We start from the raw sequence: 21,792 nt of genomic DNA on the forward strand, positions 1-21,792 counted from the left end.
CTTTGTATTTCACTCTCCGTGGCTATAAAGAAGACCTTGACAGCAAGAGAGATGTCTGTGCTGTGAAGGCTGATTCAGACAATCATTTTTTAAATCTTTATTTATAGAGGGTACGCTAACACTAACGCTAACGCTTCTGCAGCACCACCCTGTGAATGTCCCCCAAGTAGCCTAAGCTGGGTGTCTTTGGATTGTGGGAGGAAAATGGAGTACCTGGAGGAAACCCACACCAGCACTGGGAGAACATGCAAACAATGCACACAGAAAAGGCCCATCCAGGATTCAAACCCAGGGCCTTATTGCTGTGAGGTTACAGTGTTATTCACTCAATCACCATGCTGACATATACTGTTATAATGATTATTGTGAGGACAATGAGTATGACCATGATTATGATTATGATGACAATAGCGGATGATGATGATGAAAATGATGACGTAAGTAATTAAGATGAAGAATGTCTACCGTACGGTGTCATTATTTCCATTATTCTGCGTAATTCAAACGACCCCGTTCTTGTACAAAGCCGCAGATGTACTCTAAGGTGCAAGCCACGCTTCTCCGATAAAAAAAGCAGGATGATAATCATTAACATTTCACGTTCTGTTCCTTCGCTTCCCCTGCTGTCAGCTCTGACTGCTTTCTGGCCTAAATTACACAGCAGAAAATCTGGGACATGGCTCTCTCCACACGCCATTTAGACTGCACACTGTCGGGTCTTAGTCATCATAAATACTTAACCACGGCTCGACATTTTCATCGCATGCGATTTGCATAAATGAGACATAACTTGGCAAAGGTACGGACGCAGGGGACCGCAGAGGGAAGAAACCATGTCACTCTGCCATCAGGCATAGACTAATAGAGTACAAACGCTCCAGTCATGTCCCATATGGGACGGATGGCCTGCTGATGACACACAAAATTGAAAAAAAAAGAAGAAAAAAAAACGAAGAAAAAAAAAACCTTTTTCTTGGCTGGGCAGCTCTGCTGTAGACTTTGCAACACATGAGTCAGACCAGGTGTACCTTTAAAATCTAATTTAAACATCTTAGGAACCGCAATGATTTCTAATTAGACGTGCAAACCCGGTCTGAATCTATTGAACTGACAATATGAGTCGTTAGATCCCGGAGGTACGGTGGCATTTAAGCCAACGAAGGAGCAGCAGAAAATAGATTTATGAGAGGATGGCGCATTCGGGTCTCAGATCAAAGTGAAGAGTCTCCGGGGTCAGTGCTGTAAATGCGTTTAGTGCCCCCGTCATCGTGCGTATCAGTTTGGACTTTGTTGAGTAACAAGTGACTCAATCTGCTTGGTACCATTTCCATTCTGACGCGATCTGAACACACTGCGCCCAGGCTGGGAGACGATGACATCAGCAGCAGACTGCTACAGGGCTGAACAGCAGAAAAAAAAACTGGCCTGCTGTACAAAGTTCAAAATTTGGGGGTGTGTGGAGGAAAATATCCCCCTACCAGGCTGAAGCAAGACCTTGAATATGGACCAGTGAAAGAGAGTTTCAGCTGCATATTGATGCTTGTAGCAAGCCAGTTGTAGTGCAGGATTAAGGTCACAGTCTACAGCCCTAGATGCTGCTCTGGATTAGTGCTGCAACCATAACAGTGATTAAAATCCTAAATGGCGCCACAGAGAGACTATAATTAGCTGAAAGACTAATAATAGAACCATATTGTAGAGAAAACCAATAAGCTGCCCTACCACACACTACACACGAAGACAGACCAACTAGATACCGGTTTTGATCAACTGATGATTGGCCTGTCATTATAACTGTAAGCTACTCTTACCATATAGTATGAAGACATGATTTTAAATACTCTTTAAACAGTTTCTGTAACAATTAATACACAGAGCTCATAGGCAAGCATAGAGCAACAAGCTACAAACCCAGTATGACATCAAGTTTTAGTGCCAATTTTAGAGATAAAGCAAACAGCATAATGACAGGAAACAAATAAGTGAAAAGTTTAACATTTTATAATTACACAAGAAGCAAAAACACTCACAGAAAGGAAAGCACCAGCAAACATCAAAAGAAGACTGAAGGTCATCTCTACCTCAGCCTTAGCTGCACTCCTTTAAATAATAATAATAATAATAATAATAATAATAATAAAAATGTTTCCAAGCAAAAATAGGAAAAATGGGACACAGATTCTTTCCCCAGACCTAGAGTAAATCTGAGGAGTGAATTCACACTGAATTATTTTAGTATCGCTTCACCCTCATGATAGAATTCAGGCTGTCCAATCAGCAGACAGTGCTTTGCTATGCCATGTCTAATAAGCATCTGGGAAGGAGTCAGGAGGATACTCACTCTTCAGGAAGTCGGCAGTAATTGGGTCGGTCATCAGCATGTGAGATGACAACAGCTTGTAGACGTCCCCATGTTCACGTTCAGGGAGAAAGTTCAAAATATTTTGGTCCACCATATCTGACTGATACAAAATGAAAGTTTGCCACAATCAGTCCTCATGCGCATTTAAAACAATACTGACTTGAAACAACAGCTGCTCACCCAACATTGCTGTAAATTCACTGATTATATATATATATATATATATATATATATATATATATATATAAAACATTTTTGCATGGCAGAGAAATATGAATACACATTGAATTAAGAGCCACAAATTAAGAGCCAGGAAAAGTCCCAAATCAAAAATAAATTAAACAAGAATCCTAGCTACACTATATGACCAAAAGTATCTGGACACCCCTTGGAATGAGGCTGCTTTTCATGGTTTGGACTAGGTCCCTTAGTTCCAGTGAAGGCAAATCTTAATGCCTAGCACACAATCATATTATAGACAATTCTGTGCTTCTCCAACAGTTTGGGGAAGGCCCTTTCCTGTTTCAGCAAGACAATGCCCCAGGGCACACAGCGAGGTCCATATACTAAAGAAATGGTTTTGTTGAGATTTGTGTTGAAGAACTTGACTGGCCTGCACAGAGCCCTGACCTCAACCCGATCTAACACCTTTGGGATCAATTGGAAAGCCAACTGCGAGCCAGACCTAATCGCCCAATCAGTGCCTGACCTCACTAATGCTCTTCTGGCTGAATGGAAGCAAATCCTCGCAGCAATGCTCCAACGTCTAGTATAAAAGCCTTCCCAGAATAGTTGAGGTTGTTATAGCAGCAAAGGGTGGACCAACTCCATATTAATGCCCATAATTTTGGATGAGATGTTGGATGTTAGGTGTCCACATGAGTTTGGCCATGTAGTGTAAATATGATAGAAAACACAAAAAATACAATAGAAAATGTAACATATGGAATGTGTAACATATGAAATCCAATGGTAATAACATGAATGTTTTTTGTTTTTACTATTTTTGTATTTTGTACTTTGTTTTTTAATGTCCTTTCTATTTTACTGTTTAATGTACTTTCTATTTTACTGTCTTACTTACCTGCCCAGGGACTACGGGTGGAAATTAGCAAATTGCTATAACCCGGTACATTACATCTTTCCTTGTTTTATATAAGGTTAATGTTCTTTGTACACTGTCCCTGTTTAAATAAACTAAATAAATAAATAAAAAATAAATAAATGAACTTTATGCAATTTTCTGTACAGGCTCTCACTTCCTGTTTAATTTGTGTAATACTCAATTTCCTTTACATGCCCAAAGATATTATGAGAGCTACGTAAGCATACAATTAGTTCTTTTGAGGGATCCTCTATGCATTACAGAACATCTGGCATCTCCACAGTGTTTAATCGAAAGCTTTTCTAGTCCTGTCACACAGAGGGCTGAGTACGTGTTGATGAATGTAGGTGTTAACGTCTCTGTTAAAGCTGAAAATGAACAGTAGTTATGGGAAAGATGGCAGAGCGCACTGAAAACTCATTGCAATGCAGTGGCCGACCTACAGTTACTGCCGTCAGCAAGGCTCCCACTTACCGGTAAATGGCCAATGAGCGAAGAAACGCTATCAGACACGTATATTATGTTTCCGTCTGTTGTAAGTGCTATGAGGAAACCGTCTAAAGCCTGTGAGAAGAAACACAAAGAGGAAAACTCAACATTGTCTCATTGGAATGAAGGCACTCTGGCCACTTTATTACCATGACCCATGTTTTCACTGTCGCATGCCAACCTCATCCCATTTCATTGTATGTATTGTCCATAATTCCGCAATCTATACACAACAATAAAAATTATGAAACACAATTTCAAGTGAGCCTACATCTGTTTTAGGGGATTCATTTCTCACAAATGAATCAGGAAATCAGACAAACATACATGGACAGCTGCAGTTTGTTGCTTCACTAAGATAAGTGGGAAGCTGTAGAGAAAAATGACTTTCCATTTATTCATCCATTCTTAAGTGCAAAAATGTGCATATTCTGTTGAATGTGTTCCACACTAAGGATGAAGAACAGCATATAAAATGCATATGGCTTTTGTGAATAGGCTTCATATTCTAATCAGGCATAATACACACGAATCACTTGTTTCAGTGCACAGCTGAAAAGGATCATCTGTACTACAACCTATATTCAGATCTTATGGTGATGCTGGTTGCATTGATTCTGGCCCTAATACAGACCTCCAGCATCAGCTGGGTGAACTCCTCATTGCAGAGGAATGAAGGCTTCCAGTCCTGTTGGATCTCACACAGCTCTGTCTGTGCGGAGATTTCTGAAACACAAAGAAAAGAAATGACGCAGGACCGCCAGGGTTTAGAAATGCTACAGATTGGAAACAGCACAGCCTAAGACATCCAGTAAATGACAATAGCTGTGATCTTGATTTCAGGAGGAAACATAACGCTGTCATATTTCCTTTGGGTTCCCTTTTCTAGGGTCCAGAAAAGACTAGATTGCACAATGAACTCTCCTCAGTATTTCCACAGTGTGGCACCTTCTCTGTAAGAAGAGCCCTGTGGAACAAAAAAGTCCAACTCTACAGCTAAGTCAATGTCTTGATCTCAACTGTGGGGGAGCTGTGGTAAAAAAAAAACACACATATCCAATATGAACGCTAGCAATACAGCTCTCTAAGTGCTGTTCACCAAAATACTGTAAGCCAACTGCCTTTACATTTTTTAAGCTTTTAGTCGTCATGAGCCTGTGCAGAGCTTTTATCAGTGGCAAACAAGATGGGCTGAATTTGCTTTAGGGCCCCCATGGGTTTTACCTCTGTGTTTCTGCAGGAAGTCGATGGTCCTCTGCAATATGGTGGACTTATCCATCTTACGGGGATAGCCCTGTCCCTGCAGCATGGTGCACAGCTCCTTAATAAGGACATTGAACTGGTCCCGTCGCTTCTTCTCTGACTTATTACGCGACGCCCTTTTGAAAAGACAACAAAAGGAAGTGATCAGAAAACAGCAGGGTAGACGTGGTAATGTACCTGAACCTCACCACCCCTTCCCAAATAATAAGGCCATAAAACAGACACCATTAGACAACATTATCAAAATCTGTGCTGGCAAAAGGAAAGAGGGATCAACAAGTATGGTTAAGCCTAGTTTTCATTTAAACAGACCTCTTCACTACATTACAAGAACCATTATCATTACCCTGTTCATCACAGATACAGTACACATCCTCGCTGACCCTATGAAGACAGTCATATTTTTTTTTCTATATGTAACACATTTTACAAATAGCCCTTTCATAACATTTGTCTGAGTGCTTTCGTAAGCTTTCATGTTCTGACAGCACTCTTCACCTCTCAGAAGTCCTTTAGTGCCATCAAAGCCAGGACATCTTGGCCAGTACCAGTAAGAGTTTTTGATAATTAAAATGAATGACATTTCAGAAAAAGGTGAGGCTCATTTGGAGAGGAATACCTTTTTGCCCTGTCCTTCTCATCTTCATCCAGCAAGTCATCCACACAGCTACTGGTGCTGGGGGACCACAGGGGAAGAAAGCATTAGTTATTGCACATCAGTAATGTTATCGGCAGACAGACAGAATGCAAGACATCGATGGAGAACAAATCCTTCCGATGCCTTTTCCATCCACAATCACCAGCAACACAGATGAACAGGAGACCACAGAGGATAATGTTCTAAAGACCGACATTTTATATGGTAGGGTTAAAATAATATCCAAGACTGTCTAGTTTAGAGGCGAATGCATTTCCCTGTACACCGTAACACTTAATTTATTCAATATACAGTAACTCCTGTGAAAAATATAGTTCAACAATCTATAACACCTGTACGGATGAATTTAAGGCTAAACAATTGGTCATTAATTTGTGGAACAACTTAACAGTTGCAGTGGAAGTTCAACAGAACAAACTCCTGAGATTGCCTGGACCTTTTTACTCAACGGTGTGGACCAGTGTACGCTGTGAAGGACAGCGAAGAGCAAAATGCTTTTAGTGAGGTTTTTTCAATCAGCAATTGTTGCTGGTTTATTCATCTTCTGCTTTATGACATGTTCCCTTCAAATACTGCACACACCACATGATGAATATATACATAGAAATGATAACATTATGCAAGTCTGACAACTGTATGTAAAATTTAAAATATGTGTCACTTAGCTGTGCTGGAATATATGGATAAATCTCAGTTTATTCACTTCTCCATTACTGTATAACCACCACTGAATGATTTGTGCATGTAAATATGGGGCCTACTTACTCTCAGTAATTATACTCATGCAGCTGAATTTGTTGTTGATTGACATACGATTGCAAGATAAGTGCAGCTTGGCTGAACACAGGATTATATCTATTTATTTCCAACTGGTTTAAATGAATTTAAATGTGAAAACTGCCATTTGATTCAAATCTTTTTGTATACGTATTTAATGTCTCCTTGGTGTATTACCATATTCATAATACAGGGACAATTGGACTCATATCTATTTTTATCAGCAGGTAAAACATGGCCTGAATGTTAGGCTACATTTTTCTTGCTACAGTATCCCTTTTCCCAAACTGAGTGGTATGCCATTTTTGCAGTACTCTGAGATTAAGTGAATTCACGTCTAAGCCAAGCCCAGCCAAAAGGTCTGACAAAAATAAATTAAGTTGTCATATGATGAGGCAGAAGAGGATTTAGGGCCAACATTGAAAGGGAAGGCCTACATTTGAAGGGTAATCACTTTGAGGTGGGTTTGGAAATGGTATGAAAACTCTCGCCTTTGAAGAGCTGAGATGCCCTCTGATTCTTGGGATTGATTCCACCGATGGAACAAAAACCTTTGTAACGTCTGGGGATTGGAAGAATTTCCATAAATGACCATTTAAGGAAAAATGGTCCTGTTCAAGAGACCACTCCCCTCGAAACAGCTCTATTCCACAGCCGTGTCTGAGTGAGTGAAAGAGGGAACAATCACGTGTAGAACTCAGGAGTGGGAATCACCAGGGACCTCGATATTGTCATGATACTTGGATATTGTGGTTCAAGTATTGCAATTAGATACCGCAATATATTGCTCTATTTTATTGCTTTATATTTGACTGCAGTAGAAAGTTGAAATCACTCGCCTAAGGACAAAATATGCTAAAATCCATTACACCCTATAATAAAAAAAGCCTTGCATTTCAACTTCTGCAAGCCATCGGGGTCCAGGATGCATTTTGAGGAGACAAAACCCCCCACCCCCACAGTTTTCCAAAATCCTGTGGAAAACACTAGAATGAGTGTCTGGTTGCTAGGTAGTATGTATGATTTGGACTATTTGTTGGATGTATGAAGTAACATAACACTGTATTGTAAATTAATGTGTATTATGGAATGGCAGTAGTTGTTCTCCTGATATTAGTCTGACCCTCAAGGGTCGCCAGGAAAACTTGAGTTACATTTTTTTCTCAAGTGACCATGTTAAAAACGGGAACGGGAGTTTTTAACATGGTCAAAAAAATAAAAAATTTAATGACTAAAAAATAGTCAGCCAATCACTGAACACAAAATGAAAACGATGCATCTAATCACAGGTGAACTTGCAACCTGTCCACACCTCTGTGACACGCTATCAGAGTTGATCAGTGAACCTCCCAGCCAATTACATTCAACTTTGTTACCTGCTTCGAACTGCGCAAGAGCCATAGGAAACAGCAGATTGTCTACAACTGCCGCATGTCTAGAACTACAGAAACTATGCGTTTCATATGCTGAAGAGGAAACTTAAGGCAACTAGCCACCAAAACAAGCAGGAGATGGCTGCAGTACAGGTCTGGCAGAGCATCACCAGAAAATATACTCAACACGTGGTAATCTCTATGGGTCACAGACTTCAAGCAGTCATTGACATTGCATGCAAAGGATATCCTACAGAGTTCTAAACATGACTACTGTCATTTATATAGCATTATTATGTCCCAAACAATATGGTGCCCTGAAATGGGGGGCCATGTATAAAAACTATTGTAATTTATACATGGTGTTACAACCAAAATGTATGAAAGAATACCCTTTTAATAGAAGCTGAGAATCTGAACTGTGGATCGCATGTGAATTTTTTGATTACAAATATAAAATGGCAGAGTACATAGCCAAATAAAGAAAACATTTTGTCACTGTGTGTACACACACACACACATTACTATTATAATTTGTCCAATTTTCTATCACTGCGACCAAAATGAAAGCACAGCCTTGAAATTCATTTGTAAACCCTGCTTCCAGGAACTGATTTAGGCCAAGCTGAGTGAGCTTGTCATCAGCTCCCGATGAGATACCCGAATCAGTGTGTGTGTGTGTGTGTGTGTGTGTGTGTGTGTGTGTGCGTGTGGGGGGGGGCACTTACTCCCAGTCTGTGCGGCTGGACGGACAGAGGCTCCCAAACTCCGAAAGGCTGTCCATCCTCACTCCCTCTCCTGAGCAGGGCTTCTGTGAAATCTGGCTTGTCCCATTCGCACGGTGTGCACTGAGGCTCCCTCTATTTCCTTAAACTTTATCCTCCGTCAGCCTCTTCCAATGGAATCGGTCAAACAAATGAAGACCAGAATCTGCAAAAAACAACAAAATGAATCAACCACCAGGACAGGGAACTTTGTCAGTTATTTTTGCACTGTACAGCAGGGCATGTTCCACTGGTGTCCTATAGAACCTGTCATCTTGAGACTCTCTCTAACCTGGTTACTGTGACGCTGATGCAACATGGCCCCGCACAGGAAATGCACACTGAGCTATATTTCTGCTGAATGTGAAACAAAGTTTCTGAACATTTCCTGTGATCAACGACATCCATGTGGCAAGGGGCAGCACTTTTTTCTGACTACTTTTAAAGAGTATAGATAATAGAACCGGCTACTGTTAGCACCACATCATGTATTCCCGTGAACATTCTCATGTAATATTCAAATTATGTACATCCTTTAAACTTGAGCAGCACGGAATACATACATTTATTTTTTCAGTTAATTTTTATGGAAAAAAAATCATCAGGCAACATTGCAATACATTGGTAGGGAGGAAGGCCCGTCAGTAAGGTCTCGCGTCTTCTGATTGATAATAGACTATCAGTACACGTAAAAACATGTGTTTTTGAGAGTATACATAGAGCACGAGGAATTTCTTTCAGATTATGGAAGTAACTTAAATTAATTTTGGTATAGATGCAAGCTTGGCCCCAGGCCTAACCATCTGATGTACATATTTAAATGACATTTATATTTCATAAGCAATTTCTGCAGAACACATACAAAAAACCAGGGGACACAGAAGTGGTACATTACATGAAAATGCCTTAATAGTTAATAACCCAGCATCCAAGAGGGCAGCTGAATATTTCATTCTGCAAAAGGTTCTCAAGATGAAGTCATTATTCAAGCTGTGCCACCCTAATTTCCAAAAATCATGAGTGATCTAAGGTTCTTATTCATTGTGTCGCCCTTGTCTGTCACAGTTTGGATTCTGCGTTAATCAAATATGAGGGCAGTATAATGGGATGCCTTGCAAATTGCGGAGCGATGTTACTAAGAGCAGTTTTAAACTCAGAAAATGCTGCATGACCTATAATCACAGCTTGCTTATTGATACAAATGCGTTTAAATACTCTCTGCAATGAACACTCATTCATGAGAAACCCTCAAACTACACTTTGAAAATCTTATGGCAATCTTATGGCAATCTAAATGGCATTGCTTGTCTGAGGTAAAAAGGACTTTGTTGATGCAAATCACATGGATTGGTTGCCTTGATGATGAAACTGGAGTAAAGTATACTAACCATCTTTAGTTACCACTTTGACACCGTGTTAATTCAACACGGTGGAAATCTTACATGCAGAATCTCCCCTGACCTAGAAACATCCTGGAGATAGATAAGAAAATGGAGGTGAACCCTCCTCTTTTCACATTTCTGCATAATAAAGGGGAGACTGATAATCCCTTTCCCCAGCTATGCAGGAAATTGTGAGGAAGTGATTCTGGATATGAGCAAGACCTTTGAGAATTCAAATGTCTTTTCTTCTGTTACAAAGCTGTAAAGAAATCCACCCTGGGCTTCAACTATATATACTACCACACAATATCAGCTTACTCAATTTCAAAAAGTGGGTGAAAAGGATATGGTCTCATGTCAAGGATAGACTAGAGAATGTCTTTCACATGAAAGGTGTTGTAAACTTTACACACCGAGGGGAAAGGGTAAAACACAGCAGAGGGAAGGTGACTGTTAGCTGTAGGTGGGAGCAGCATTCCAGTTTACTAATTTACAAATGGCCAGCAAGACCCAGCCAGTCAACATAGTGTAAGAGAAAATATACTGCATACAATCAATACACACACAATGTCTTACACACAATATGTACATATTTGTTCCCTCAGAAAAGTATTGCATTCCCTTGTAAAGGTATGAAGGAATACAAAACCATCAACAAAAAAAAAACGAATTCTCACCATGGTCTCCGCAAAATGAACTGCTTTACAAAACTTTGCCTCACAACAGCTGTACTCCATTCAGACTATTTGACAACTAAAGATAGAGCCCTCATCTATTTAGGTCAGTTTATCTTGGTTTCAAGCCTACAGTGACCTGGTTGGCTCATGTGGTACTGGGTTAGACGCGAGACATTCCACCAATTCTCCAGAGTATTCCCCAGGTCAAGCCAAGAAACCACTGCCTCAAGTCAGCCAGCTCACTCCCAAACTTCTTGAGCCAATCAAGCGAAACGATCAAAAAGGACTTCGGAACATTTACGTTCCACACTGGAATCCTGTTACAGGGTTTCCAACTGGTTGGCAGAAGAAAAACACAAATACTTTTGCATTTTCCTGTTGAGAAGACAGTGGTTCAAGAGCTGGAGACGTTTTGCAGAGTGTAATAATTATGGAGCCTGTGAAGAGTAACTATGATGGTTTGGTGGCTGTTTTTTTTTCCATGTGTGACTCCTGCAGAATGATGTCTGTGATTCCTATTTCCACTGGGCTGAACCCACAGAGCTTTACTGCACAAATTAAAGGTGAACTACACAGTAGCCACCAGAGACAGGGGTTTAGACTCTGTTTAGCGTATTTCTTTCCTTTAATGAAACACATGTGTCGGCAAAGGGGACACTGCAAAGGCCAGACAATAACAGTTCCACTACAGTGACCACAGGGATTCACATTGCATGGTGACAGAGACAAGCAACAGAACACAAAGCCATTTCAGATGGAGGTGCTCTCTGTAATAACGGCCGCAGGATTAGAGACCACAATTTTACATGTTCACCCTTTCATGCCTTGCTGTGTGCAGAATGAACACATTAAACCCCACAGAATGAAAAGAGCCTTTGAAAATGGTCATTGTTAACGTGTGATGCTGTGGCAACACTAGCAAAAAATGCCTATTATAGTTACGTATCTCAGATCCTGTAGAAAACAACAGGCACTGCTACACAGACCTAATATTTAAAATATTATTATAAATTATTACACATATTTAAATTGAACATTCAGAATTGTCACCATGGATATTTCAATACAGAGCAAAACATTTTAATTGGAAATTCAAAAACTAACCTAAAAGGTTCATCTAATGCAATGGGTCTTGAAAACAGTTACAAAAGAACCGCACATCTAGGCTACAAACACAGGCTTAGCTATAGCTATAGTTATAGTATAGTTTTGACGTTGCAGGCCTGAGCCAGGGCTACGTCATTAGTTGGCTATAATGAGGAGTTGGCAGGGGTAGGGCACAGTTTATTCCAGCCTGGCATGGGTGTGTTCAAAGACAGCTTGGGTTTCGCGGATTACCCCTGCAATAGTTCCTCCAAACGAAATCCCAGACAAACAGCGGGTAGTCAATGAGGGCTACGCCTCTCCTCACATCAGGGGTAGCTCTCTTGTTCTACTGTGCAAACTGTGGCATGGATGGGTACAGTCACAGGCAGATGGGTGAGTGGACTGGGCCGCAGACATTTCAGCTGCCATTCTTTTGGATGACTGAGAGTGGCAAAGAGACACAGTTGGTGATTGTAAAATCGGATTGATTTTTAAATGGGGGGAAACCATGTAAAAAATTAGAATGTAAACGGGGGAAAATATAACTGAAAAAATATTAACTGTAACTGAAATAATATATAATTCTGGAAGATAGTGCTTGATGTGCCAACTTTCATAAGAATCAGAGAGTGCCATGCCAAAGTCGGACTGATTTCACTTGAGTGACCTGCTTGGAAAATGCTGTGGGAGCCATACAAAAAAATTTCTAACTCTCCTATCTCCACTTTGTGTCTGTTATCTGAAGTCTGTTATCTCCTATCTCCACTCCACAAAATCAAGTCATTTTATTTTTAAAATGCAGTTTATTCGTGGACTTGGCGGTGCTTTGATACTTTCATATGTTTAATTGCATAAATGTGCCAACACGTAACCCACACCACTCCACTATAAGCTAAAGTCACTTTAAGTATAATTAAGCTCAGACCATGAAAATGTCAGATGTACCTTCCATGAGATAAGAGCGTAGAAACTAATTTAATCCTGTTGCATCTTACAACTCAAATACAATTAAAAGAACAAAGCTTGATAATGACAAGATCCATTCTTATATAAAGCCTCAATCGTCAGTGGAGTGAATGCACCATCATGTATTTTCTGTGGCAGTCAACAGTGTTTTATGAAACAATATCAGTTTATTAATCTCTATAATAAAGAAAACACAATAAAAATAAAAACAAGATCATAACATTAAATCATTTGCAATTTACTGTACGAACCTGGCCTTGGCTTTTCACCTGAAGATGCTCAGTTTTCACAGCAGTGGTGTAATTTTTTTTTTGCCTTTTGTCATATCACTGATGTTAGTTTCAGTTCCCACCCATTCATCAGTCATCGAGCTTATCAAACTGACACAGTAGTAATGAACACTAGTATTGGAAGGTATCTTGATTAATCGGTACCTAAAGGGTATATGTTACCAACTAAACAAGAGTTATTTATAGGAGTTATTTTATAGTAACAGCTTTGATGCGCATTCATACTTCAACTCAAAATTCTGGGTTACTGAATACAAAAGAAAATATATCATTTATCCTGGATGCATTAACCTCTCTACAGTGACATCATCTTTTATATCTCCACATTTTCCAAGAAGACAAATGTGATTTTTTTGTGTGGGAAGACTATAATTTCAGTAAACTTCCTGGGATGTTGCAGCGATGTTTTTTGTTTTTGGTGATTTTGCTTGAATCTTTCTTAAAAAAATAAATATTCAGTATAAACTGTTGGAAAAGGAAAACACTTATTTTAAAAGCTTATTATTTTTGTTCTTTGCCTGTTCAATTTTTCTGAGCTGGATGTGTATCAAATATTTGGACCACGGAACAACCCTCACCATATGAATTTAATAGAAATTCTGGCTGATGTCTGATGCAGCTACGAGACAAGATGGAGGCCATCCTCTAGGAATTCATTTCTGGATCCTTTATCAACAGAATTCATAAAGAAAAATGTCTTCTTCACATGAGTTGCTCATTAAAATGTTTTCTCTTGTTATGAATTATAAATGAAAGAAAAAGAAGATTGTCAAATTACAAAACCTAAAGACATACCAACTGTGACTACGGTAATCAGTGCAGGCACGGATATGGAATTTACTCATGGCAAAACCCTTAAGTAACTGTAAATAATATCTGAGTTATACTTAAGGATACAATTTCATGAGCTAATAATCTGTGTATCATGTCAAGCAGAACACAATGTTTGTTCATTCAATAGATCTGCCTGTTAAGAAGAGAAGATCATTGACACGGGTGATGTTATTCAACCCATGCTTCAGTTTCCACGAAATGTGATAGCAGATGCTCAACAAAAGGAAAACAGCTCTGAAAGACCCAAATGTTAATAACAGGTCAAACCACCCAGTAAACACACATGTGACACAGCTTGCATGTAGTAATAATTGCACACATAGCATGTGAGGTGATCAAATGTGATACATTAAACTGCACTGCATTATCTTAACCTTAGCATAGCACTTCTAGATTAATTTACCTGTGACTCAGTGAGACCTATTGTAATACCACTAGTGATAAAAACACTGAATCTTTTGCATTTTGCATTTGTGACACAGAACAGCACAAGAATGTAAAATTAGATTTGCACACAGCACAGGCTTTTGGGTCCCTGTGTTTTTAGAGCTTGTACTGAGTGGGTGGTATAGAGTCTGAGTCAGTTGTTTGGGGGTGTGGACGAGTGCAAATGGCAAACACACGCCACAGGGATAGTTCGGCAGATTTATGGGAACTGAACAATACTACACCGAACATGTTTTCTTAGCACACATTCAACAGTGTGGAGGCATCCACACAAAGACACTAAGAAACAATGTAATCAGAAATCTAATAGCAGTTTAATAAACAATCACTATATACTGCTACAGAACAGTTTTTAATGTTTTATTTTCAAACACTGCAAGTACAAGTACATCCATAGACATACAATTCAAATAATGCACAGAAACAACATGGAATGGCCGCTAGTCAACCCTCTGTTGTGTCTTCAGCTAACTAATGCACATTCCTCAGAGGCCACTGATTCAGGTGTATGAATATTGTCATGCAGTCACAACATGCGGGCAGTTGAATAGGTTCTGCTGCACAGCAACAGGCAGACCAACGGGCAAACAGCAGTTTCATAAGCTAAACCATAGATGCCATCTAGATATGAATCTATGATCAAAGTACTTTTTGATTCCAAAACAACAGACACCCTACACTAGTCAGCTCCATCTTTATCAATGAAAGCATGGTTTTGCAAGATTCTTGTAGCGGAGCTGAAACCAGCCATGCTGCATCTCCTTCTTGTCTGTGGCAACAGAAGATTTTTTGAAGCTGTATCACTCAATACTGTATTGGGACCTATTCTATCAATGTTTCAATCAGAGCCAACTATCCCTGGTCACAAAACTGCACACCTGCAGATGGTGTGGCACAAAACTTCAAGATAGCTACAAGAAAGACATTCTTAACATGCCTTTCTGATGTACCTGTAGTACACCAACATATGTAGAACTGCATATCCCATGATGAGAGAAATGAACAACTTTCATCTGTAATTAGTTCAAAATAACTTCATTTAATACCTCAGGAAGGGCAAAATTGGCAATTGAACACGAATGTACCTTGATTGAGTGGAGTCAGAGGGCATTCACAACATAAGCAAAAGAGAACAGGGACATGCAACACAATTACTCATTAGAAGTGGAAACTGTGTAAGCAGTTCTGATAGGCCAGTGCAGCCACACCTTATCCACAACCTCAATTAATTTACTCTGACTAGCTGTGCTTTTCGCCAAATGCGTTAACAACATGCGTTAACATCTGCATATGTGTAAGATCCATGTGTGTCAATCCTCCCTCCCTAGAGGAACTGTACTTCATTTAATTGCATAAATCAACCCCTTTTGGTTGTATTTGTCTAACTAAGTCCAGAGGAATTCCGTGATAATTGCCATTTTGGGCAGTTCAGTTACTTTCCTAGATTATTATTTTTTTATTATTCCTTTTTTTAACCATTTCCGCAATTTTTTTGGGTGGGAACGGTCATCCTTAATGTGGTCTACAGTGTGCTTGGTAGCCTATAGACTAGGCCTGTAGCATTCTCACCATATTGCCAAATGCAGGGTATATGCTACCTCAGAGACTCAAACCTCATAATGTAAAACATGTTGTACCAAAACAAACTATCCTATCCTGTTCTATTATTTTAATAGCCCTAATGTGTGTTTCACATTCTTAAAGGCTAAAAAGCATGCTTTATTTCCGTGATGGACCAAAGGCATTTAATCTGCACTGAAGGTATTAAATCTGAATTTTACCTATAGCGCCAACTGCCCACTTTTTATAAATTTCAGACACTTGTTACTATTGCTGCAGTTGCACAAGCTATTTCATGTGTTTCACACAGCTCTATTAATTTAATGAATTCAATTTTTTTTTTTAACACTGTGGCTTTTTTTCTGTTTTCTGTGATTTTCAACAACTTTACCACAACTGCTTTGTGACTTAGCAAAGCCTTAATTATGTATATTATTAGGTATATACTGCACCACGGGGCAGTGCATAAAAATGGAAAAATGTAGGAACAGACAGGAAAACGAAAGATTTCGGTAAATAAATATAAATAATCAAAATATTACTGAAACCTTAAATGTACTGCAGACTAAATCCTTAAGTTGAGGTTTAATGTGATACACAATTCTACTTTGAGTCTACTTTAAACTCACATTTTCACATAATTTTCAAAGCAAATTAACACACAGATTGCTTAGAACCATCAACAGTGTTCAAAGAACACTGGTATTGATTGGGTTTGTATCCTACATGAGGCCGACAATGTTGAAAACTCAGCCATTTAGAAGGCACAACACCTGTTGAAATAGCTATAGACTGCGGAGCAAGTATTTCTGAAACTAACATCATTACCCATAAAACAAACTAGGCCTACATAGTGCTCGAGCAGTCCTTGTCTTTCGAGCACTCGAATCCTCGAGTACTTGTGCCCATCCCTAATTGTAACACCTATATCTGCTTAAAGAAACCAGTTTCAGCAGGTTTATGGGTAGGGCTGCTTGCACAGGCAGCAAGAGATATACTTTTAAGCTTAAACACATTACTGTTTCTGTATTTTGTAATGTGGTACAGGATGACAAGTATTTTAACCAAAAAAGCCCTTAAGCAATAAAGCTGAGTGATACCTTATTTTCATTTTCCTGGTAAGCTTGCAACAGTCAGCTACTGGCCTGACACATTCAGTCAATGCTTAATTACCATTGTAGTCTAATGAAGAAATACTATATGACAATCACAAATAACTGGCTTTAGTTACAATTTACAAACGAAGAGATCATATGAAAATTTACTCAGGTGGTGTTACAGACAGTGGAAGAAATGTAAAACCTCATTCCAAACTGGCTTAGTAACTTTTCTCCAAATAAAAACCATACCTTACCAGCTACAATTTTACAGCTTTTAGAGCATAAATGGCAGACTGACTTTACATTTTGATTTGATCAATAAAACAAAAATCAATTATTACATTGCCTGGATTTGTTCTTCCGTAAGAATTTCCATTTGTTTTTTCTGTATTTGTTTTATCTGAAGACACAACAATTTTGAAAGTGAGGAGGACACCGCAGCCTGGAAGGAATTTAAGGCTAATGCTGTCCTATGGTATGTCCTAATAGAGATATAAAATAAAGGCAACCTTTTACTTCTAAAATTCAAAATAGTATAAATGCACATCCCCAATAGTTTAGATTCACTGCACAAATTTCACAACTACAGACAGTGCCCACACTTTTAATTTCATACAACATCTACAATGTCCAATTAGATTTTACTAAGATTTCAAGCCAAGCACATATTTTAAAATAAAAAATTTTGAATCACCATCACTCAGCACCCTATGATTAATCCACTACTGTGAAACACATTTGACTGTCTGGTAATGGAGGCAGGCAGGCAGATTTGAAAATGAAACTGAAATGAACCTTAGACTTTAGAGGAGGAGACAGCATTTTTGTCCCGTGTATCACACAACTCAGAGAAGACCAAAACAATAAAATAAAAAAAAGATTAGTCCAGCGACGTGAGGCAACACCCAGCCACAAGTGCCTATTAAAGATATGAAATTAATCACACACATGCATGAAACAAACAGATATCCGCTGTTAAACAATCTTTAATCTCCGTGCACACGCAAGACAGTAGGCTATATCCTGGGACTAGGAAAGCCCCCTAGAACGACACAAACGTACAGGTGTTTTACCGTGAGCTATACACCGAGGACTCGTCCATTCCAAAGTAAGTCGAAGTAGCACTAATTTGCACACACATGTCTCGCCAGTGACAATTAAATCTTACAGACTATACGATTTCCGACATGTTTCTCAGAAGATTCAAATTAACTACAGTTTGCCTTAAAGCCTTATGTAAATATTTAACTGGAAAACTTTATAAAAACAGGAAACACCACTAGCCTGTGCTTATTTTTCAACAGCTGATTTTTACGCAGCACAAAGATATTCTCCCTGGATAGGCTACTCATATCTTTAGTAGGCTTGCGAAATGTCTAAAAGGTTGTTAATACCATTTTAAGACTGAACATTTGAGACGTCGTTGTACAGTATTCTCGTTAACAAAATGTAACTTCGTTTACGGCAGCTGCCGAGCTGTCAATCTTCATTGGATGGAAACACAAATACGTCGATCCGTGCAAATGGTAACCGACATGTCCACGTACGGGGAAATAGTTTCGTAAGCCACAGCATAAAAACAATACGCGAACGCAAGACGTACCTTAAATCAAGCACCTCTGATGGCTTTAAGATCCATACTTCAGACCCGTATGTCTTCGTTTTCCGACATAGCTACAGTGCTGTCCACATCAAACCAAAAAACCTGACTTCTCGCCATATGCAAGACATTCACCAAAGACACATGAAAATAACATGTAGCCGAAGAAAACGCGTTTATAATATGGAAAACAGTGATTTCCAGCAATGGGTACGCGCAAGTGTGTATCTGACAGCGTGTAAAAGTGTTTTTCTGCGATATTCCGCTGTTCTCCTTCGCTTCCTCCAGCTCAGTCATTCACTACTGACAGCCTCGGGTAAACAGGACCGGCTGAGCTTTTGCAAACTGAGGAAAGTAGGTCATTCGGCAGCTCAGTCCTTAACTACATCGTCATTCGCAACCGACATTGTAACTCACAACTGAGAGCTGTATGTGTACAGGGAGAGTGATGATACATACATTGACGCACTATTTTGTCAAATACAGAAGCCTAGGTCATTTTAATTATTTTTCCGCAGAGAAAATAAACATGGTAGGCCTAAATGTTGCCATTTCCGCTTCCGAATTGTAAAATACACTGATGACCTATATTAAACATGAAGAAACTGAACCATGGGTTTAAGATCATCACAGACGTTCATCCACGCAATGATTCGACAAATTAGCCTCCATGAAATATGAAATGTCCAATCAATATTAGTGCATTGGTATAAAATAAATAAAATCGGATATAATTGCAACAGGTCTAGTTATATTGCTTTCCAGAAATTAGGGAAACTATCAAGGGCTCTAAACGTACATCTAAACGGATTTATATCTATACCAGCCATGCTTGTCATAACTCAGTAATGAACATCGATATTTACAGTGCTCTAGTTTCAGTGTTCCTTTAAAAATGTATGATTGGAATTCAAGCTGCTGAAGTTTCCTGAAGAGGGTCCATCCATAAATCTAACAAAGAAAATGAAAAAGAAAAGGCAACACAGAAATAAATATATTATTTCTTATGAAAGGGTTTTAACAAATGAACTTAACGATAAATCAAAATGGAAACAATCATGTTCTGGGCAGCATACTCAGTGAGTAGGCTATCACTTTTGGTGACACCAAAGGAAACAGCCTAAGGCCTACTGAACATTGCAAAATGCTTAATCTTTATTGACTATATCAGCCTAAAAGCATTCATACACTCCTGACCTAAGCAGTTTGCACCTTTACCTAAATGTAAAGTAGAATACTCTTCCCAGAATGTTTTGGAATATCTAGTTATGGCAGTCAAATAATTTCAAATAATTCAACATAGTTTCACACCTGCTTTCAAACATTATGTTATGATTTTCCAGGAACTAGTACTGCATCATTTAGTTTAATGGGAAATGAACTCTGGAACATTACGGTATTCACCAAATGAAACATTTAAAAGCCAACAATAACACTCATAAAAGTAATCAGCCCTTTGGTAATAAATCAGAAAGATGATATCAAAGTCTACTGAACTGAAAACAAACAGCATGTGATGGCACAACATTCCCTGTCATTGCAGTGTTTCCACATCTGGATCATTCCTCACTCCTCTTTAGTCTGTACCCTACTGTCATCTCTGGGACATCCATGACTGAAATGCAGCAAATTTGCTCATTAAAATATCTGTTTCTGAATTTTGTCAATTTTTGAGCACCTGACTGCTTTCACTGTGGTGCAAATGATCCTATGGTTTAAAAACTCTGGTCTTCAGTATCACAATCAGACATTTTGTCATAAATCGAAATACCTTTTATTAAAATGCTAGCATAATTGTTAATGTCACAATCATTAAACAGTTTATATTACCAATTTGCCATTTAAATATCAACTCCGGCTTTTAATACAAGCCTTAAGTTATTTGTCAGTTGTGTGTAAAACAGCTGTAGCAATGTCTAATGCCACTGCAAAAGAGTGAAAACACAGCTTAAAGAGCATTTTAAGTAAATGGAAAGGGGTCCGTTATAACAACAGCTGACATTACTCTGATATTGCCAACATGTTCATTTAGAGATACCAAAGATTGTTTAGTTTTGACAGGATATTTATAAACACTTCAAATATTGAATATTGTCTTCACTGATGATAAAGAACATAAAGCAGTCGAATCACTTTATCATTATAATTAGGATGAGTACAATCATAATGTCTTGGTGGCTGAGAACAAGATCCACCCTTCTCCAAAGTGGAAAGAAAGGCCACTAATATTGAAATATTATGTGAAATGATGTGATAATGGAAATTTGATCCACTAACCTATCAGATAATTAAATTTATTCTTAATGAGCCAAGCACACATGAATGAGGCATCAATTGTAAAGCGACTTGGATAAAAGCGCTATATAAATGCAGTCTATTTACCATTTACCACACAGATGCAGATAAATTTTAGGTGTAATAGAGCTCTCTTCTGTACAGTGTTAACTAAAAGCGAGTGGTGGTATTCCCAAAACATGCTGTGTTCTTAGTTTTCCTAATGAAATTTCCACTTAGTTAATAAAACTGAACTGAACATACAAAATCAATCAGTGCTAAGCATGGAGGCTTGAAGCAGAGTAGTTTACATTTTTTGTTTCTTCTATTATTTTCACAGCATGATGCAAAAAGACACCTCTAAAAACTTTTGACATTGAAGAAAAAAATATAATATTTTTTTTTCTGCTCAGCACTCTAAAATAGATAATGGTGGCAGTATGACACAATGGCTGGGGAACTGGGCTCACAACATCAAGGTCATAGGTTCAATTCCCAGGTGGGGCACTGCCGTTGTACCCTTGAGCAATGTATATAATTGCTTCATTAAATATCCAACTGTATAAATGGATACTACGTACAAATTAAAGCTGTGTGTACAGGACAAAAGCATTAAAAGTAAAAAAAAAAAAAAAATTTTTGCTTTCAACATTATGACTGCATGCCACATCTCTCATTTCCATTACATTTTCATTTGTAACAGTAGGTAGGAATGGCCTTTCTCTGATTGGCCTGGATATGTGACCTGAGCGTATGTTCGCCTTTTAATTTATACTTTCACATCC

General features: G+C 38.7%; 1 protein-coding gene across 5 annotated transcripts in view; it reads right to left on the reverse strand.

Moving 5' to 3' along the window:
• npas2 (neuronal PAS domain protein 2) overlaps positions 1–21,792 on the reverse strand; it is a 66,193-nt gene that overhangs the window by 20,978 nt on the left and 23,423 nt on the right. For 2 of the 5 annotated variants that reach the window (XM_064350412.1, XM_064350407.1), the window contains exons 1-7: positions 18,737–21,064; positions 8,756–8,957; positions 5,839–5,895; positions 5,181–5,335; positions 4,591–4,682; positions 3,942–4,031; positions 2,342–2,462 (exon numbers count right to left, since the gene is read on the reverse strand). In XM_064350412.1, the coding sequence (XP_064206482.1) occupies positions 2,342–2,462; positions 3,942–4,031; positions 4,591–4,682; positions 5,181–5,335; positions 5,839–5,895; positions 8,756–8,811 (571 nt within the window). In that variant the 5' untranslated portion in view covers positions 8,812–8,957; positions 18,737–21,064. Of the gene's footprint in view, positions 1–2,341; positions 2,463–3,941; positions 4,032–4,590; positions 4,683–5,180; positions 5,336–5,838; positions 5,896–8,755; positions 8,958–18,736; positions 21,067–21,792 lie in introns of those variants that run through there. The other 3 variants (XM_064350408.1, XM_064350409.1, XM_064350410.1) reach the window with 2 other exon arrangements.

This window comes from Anguilla rostrata, chromosome 9 (assembly GCF_018555375.3).
Source record: "Anguilla rostrata isolate EN2019 chromosome 9, ASM1855537v3, whole genome shotgun sequence".
NCBI classification, from domain to species: Eukaryota; Metazoa; Chordata; class Actinopteri; order Anguilliformes; family Anguillidae; genus Anguilla; species Anguilla rostrata.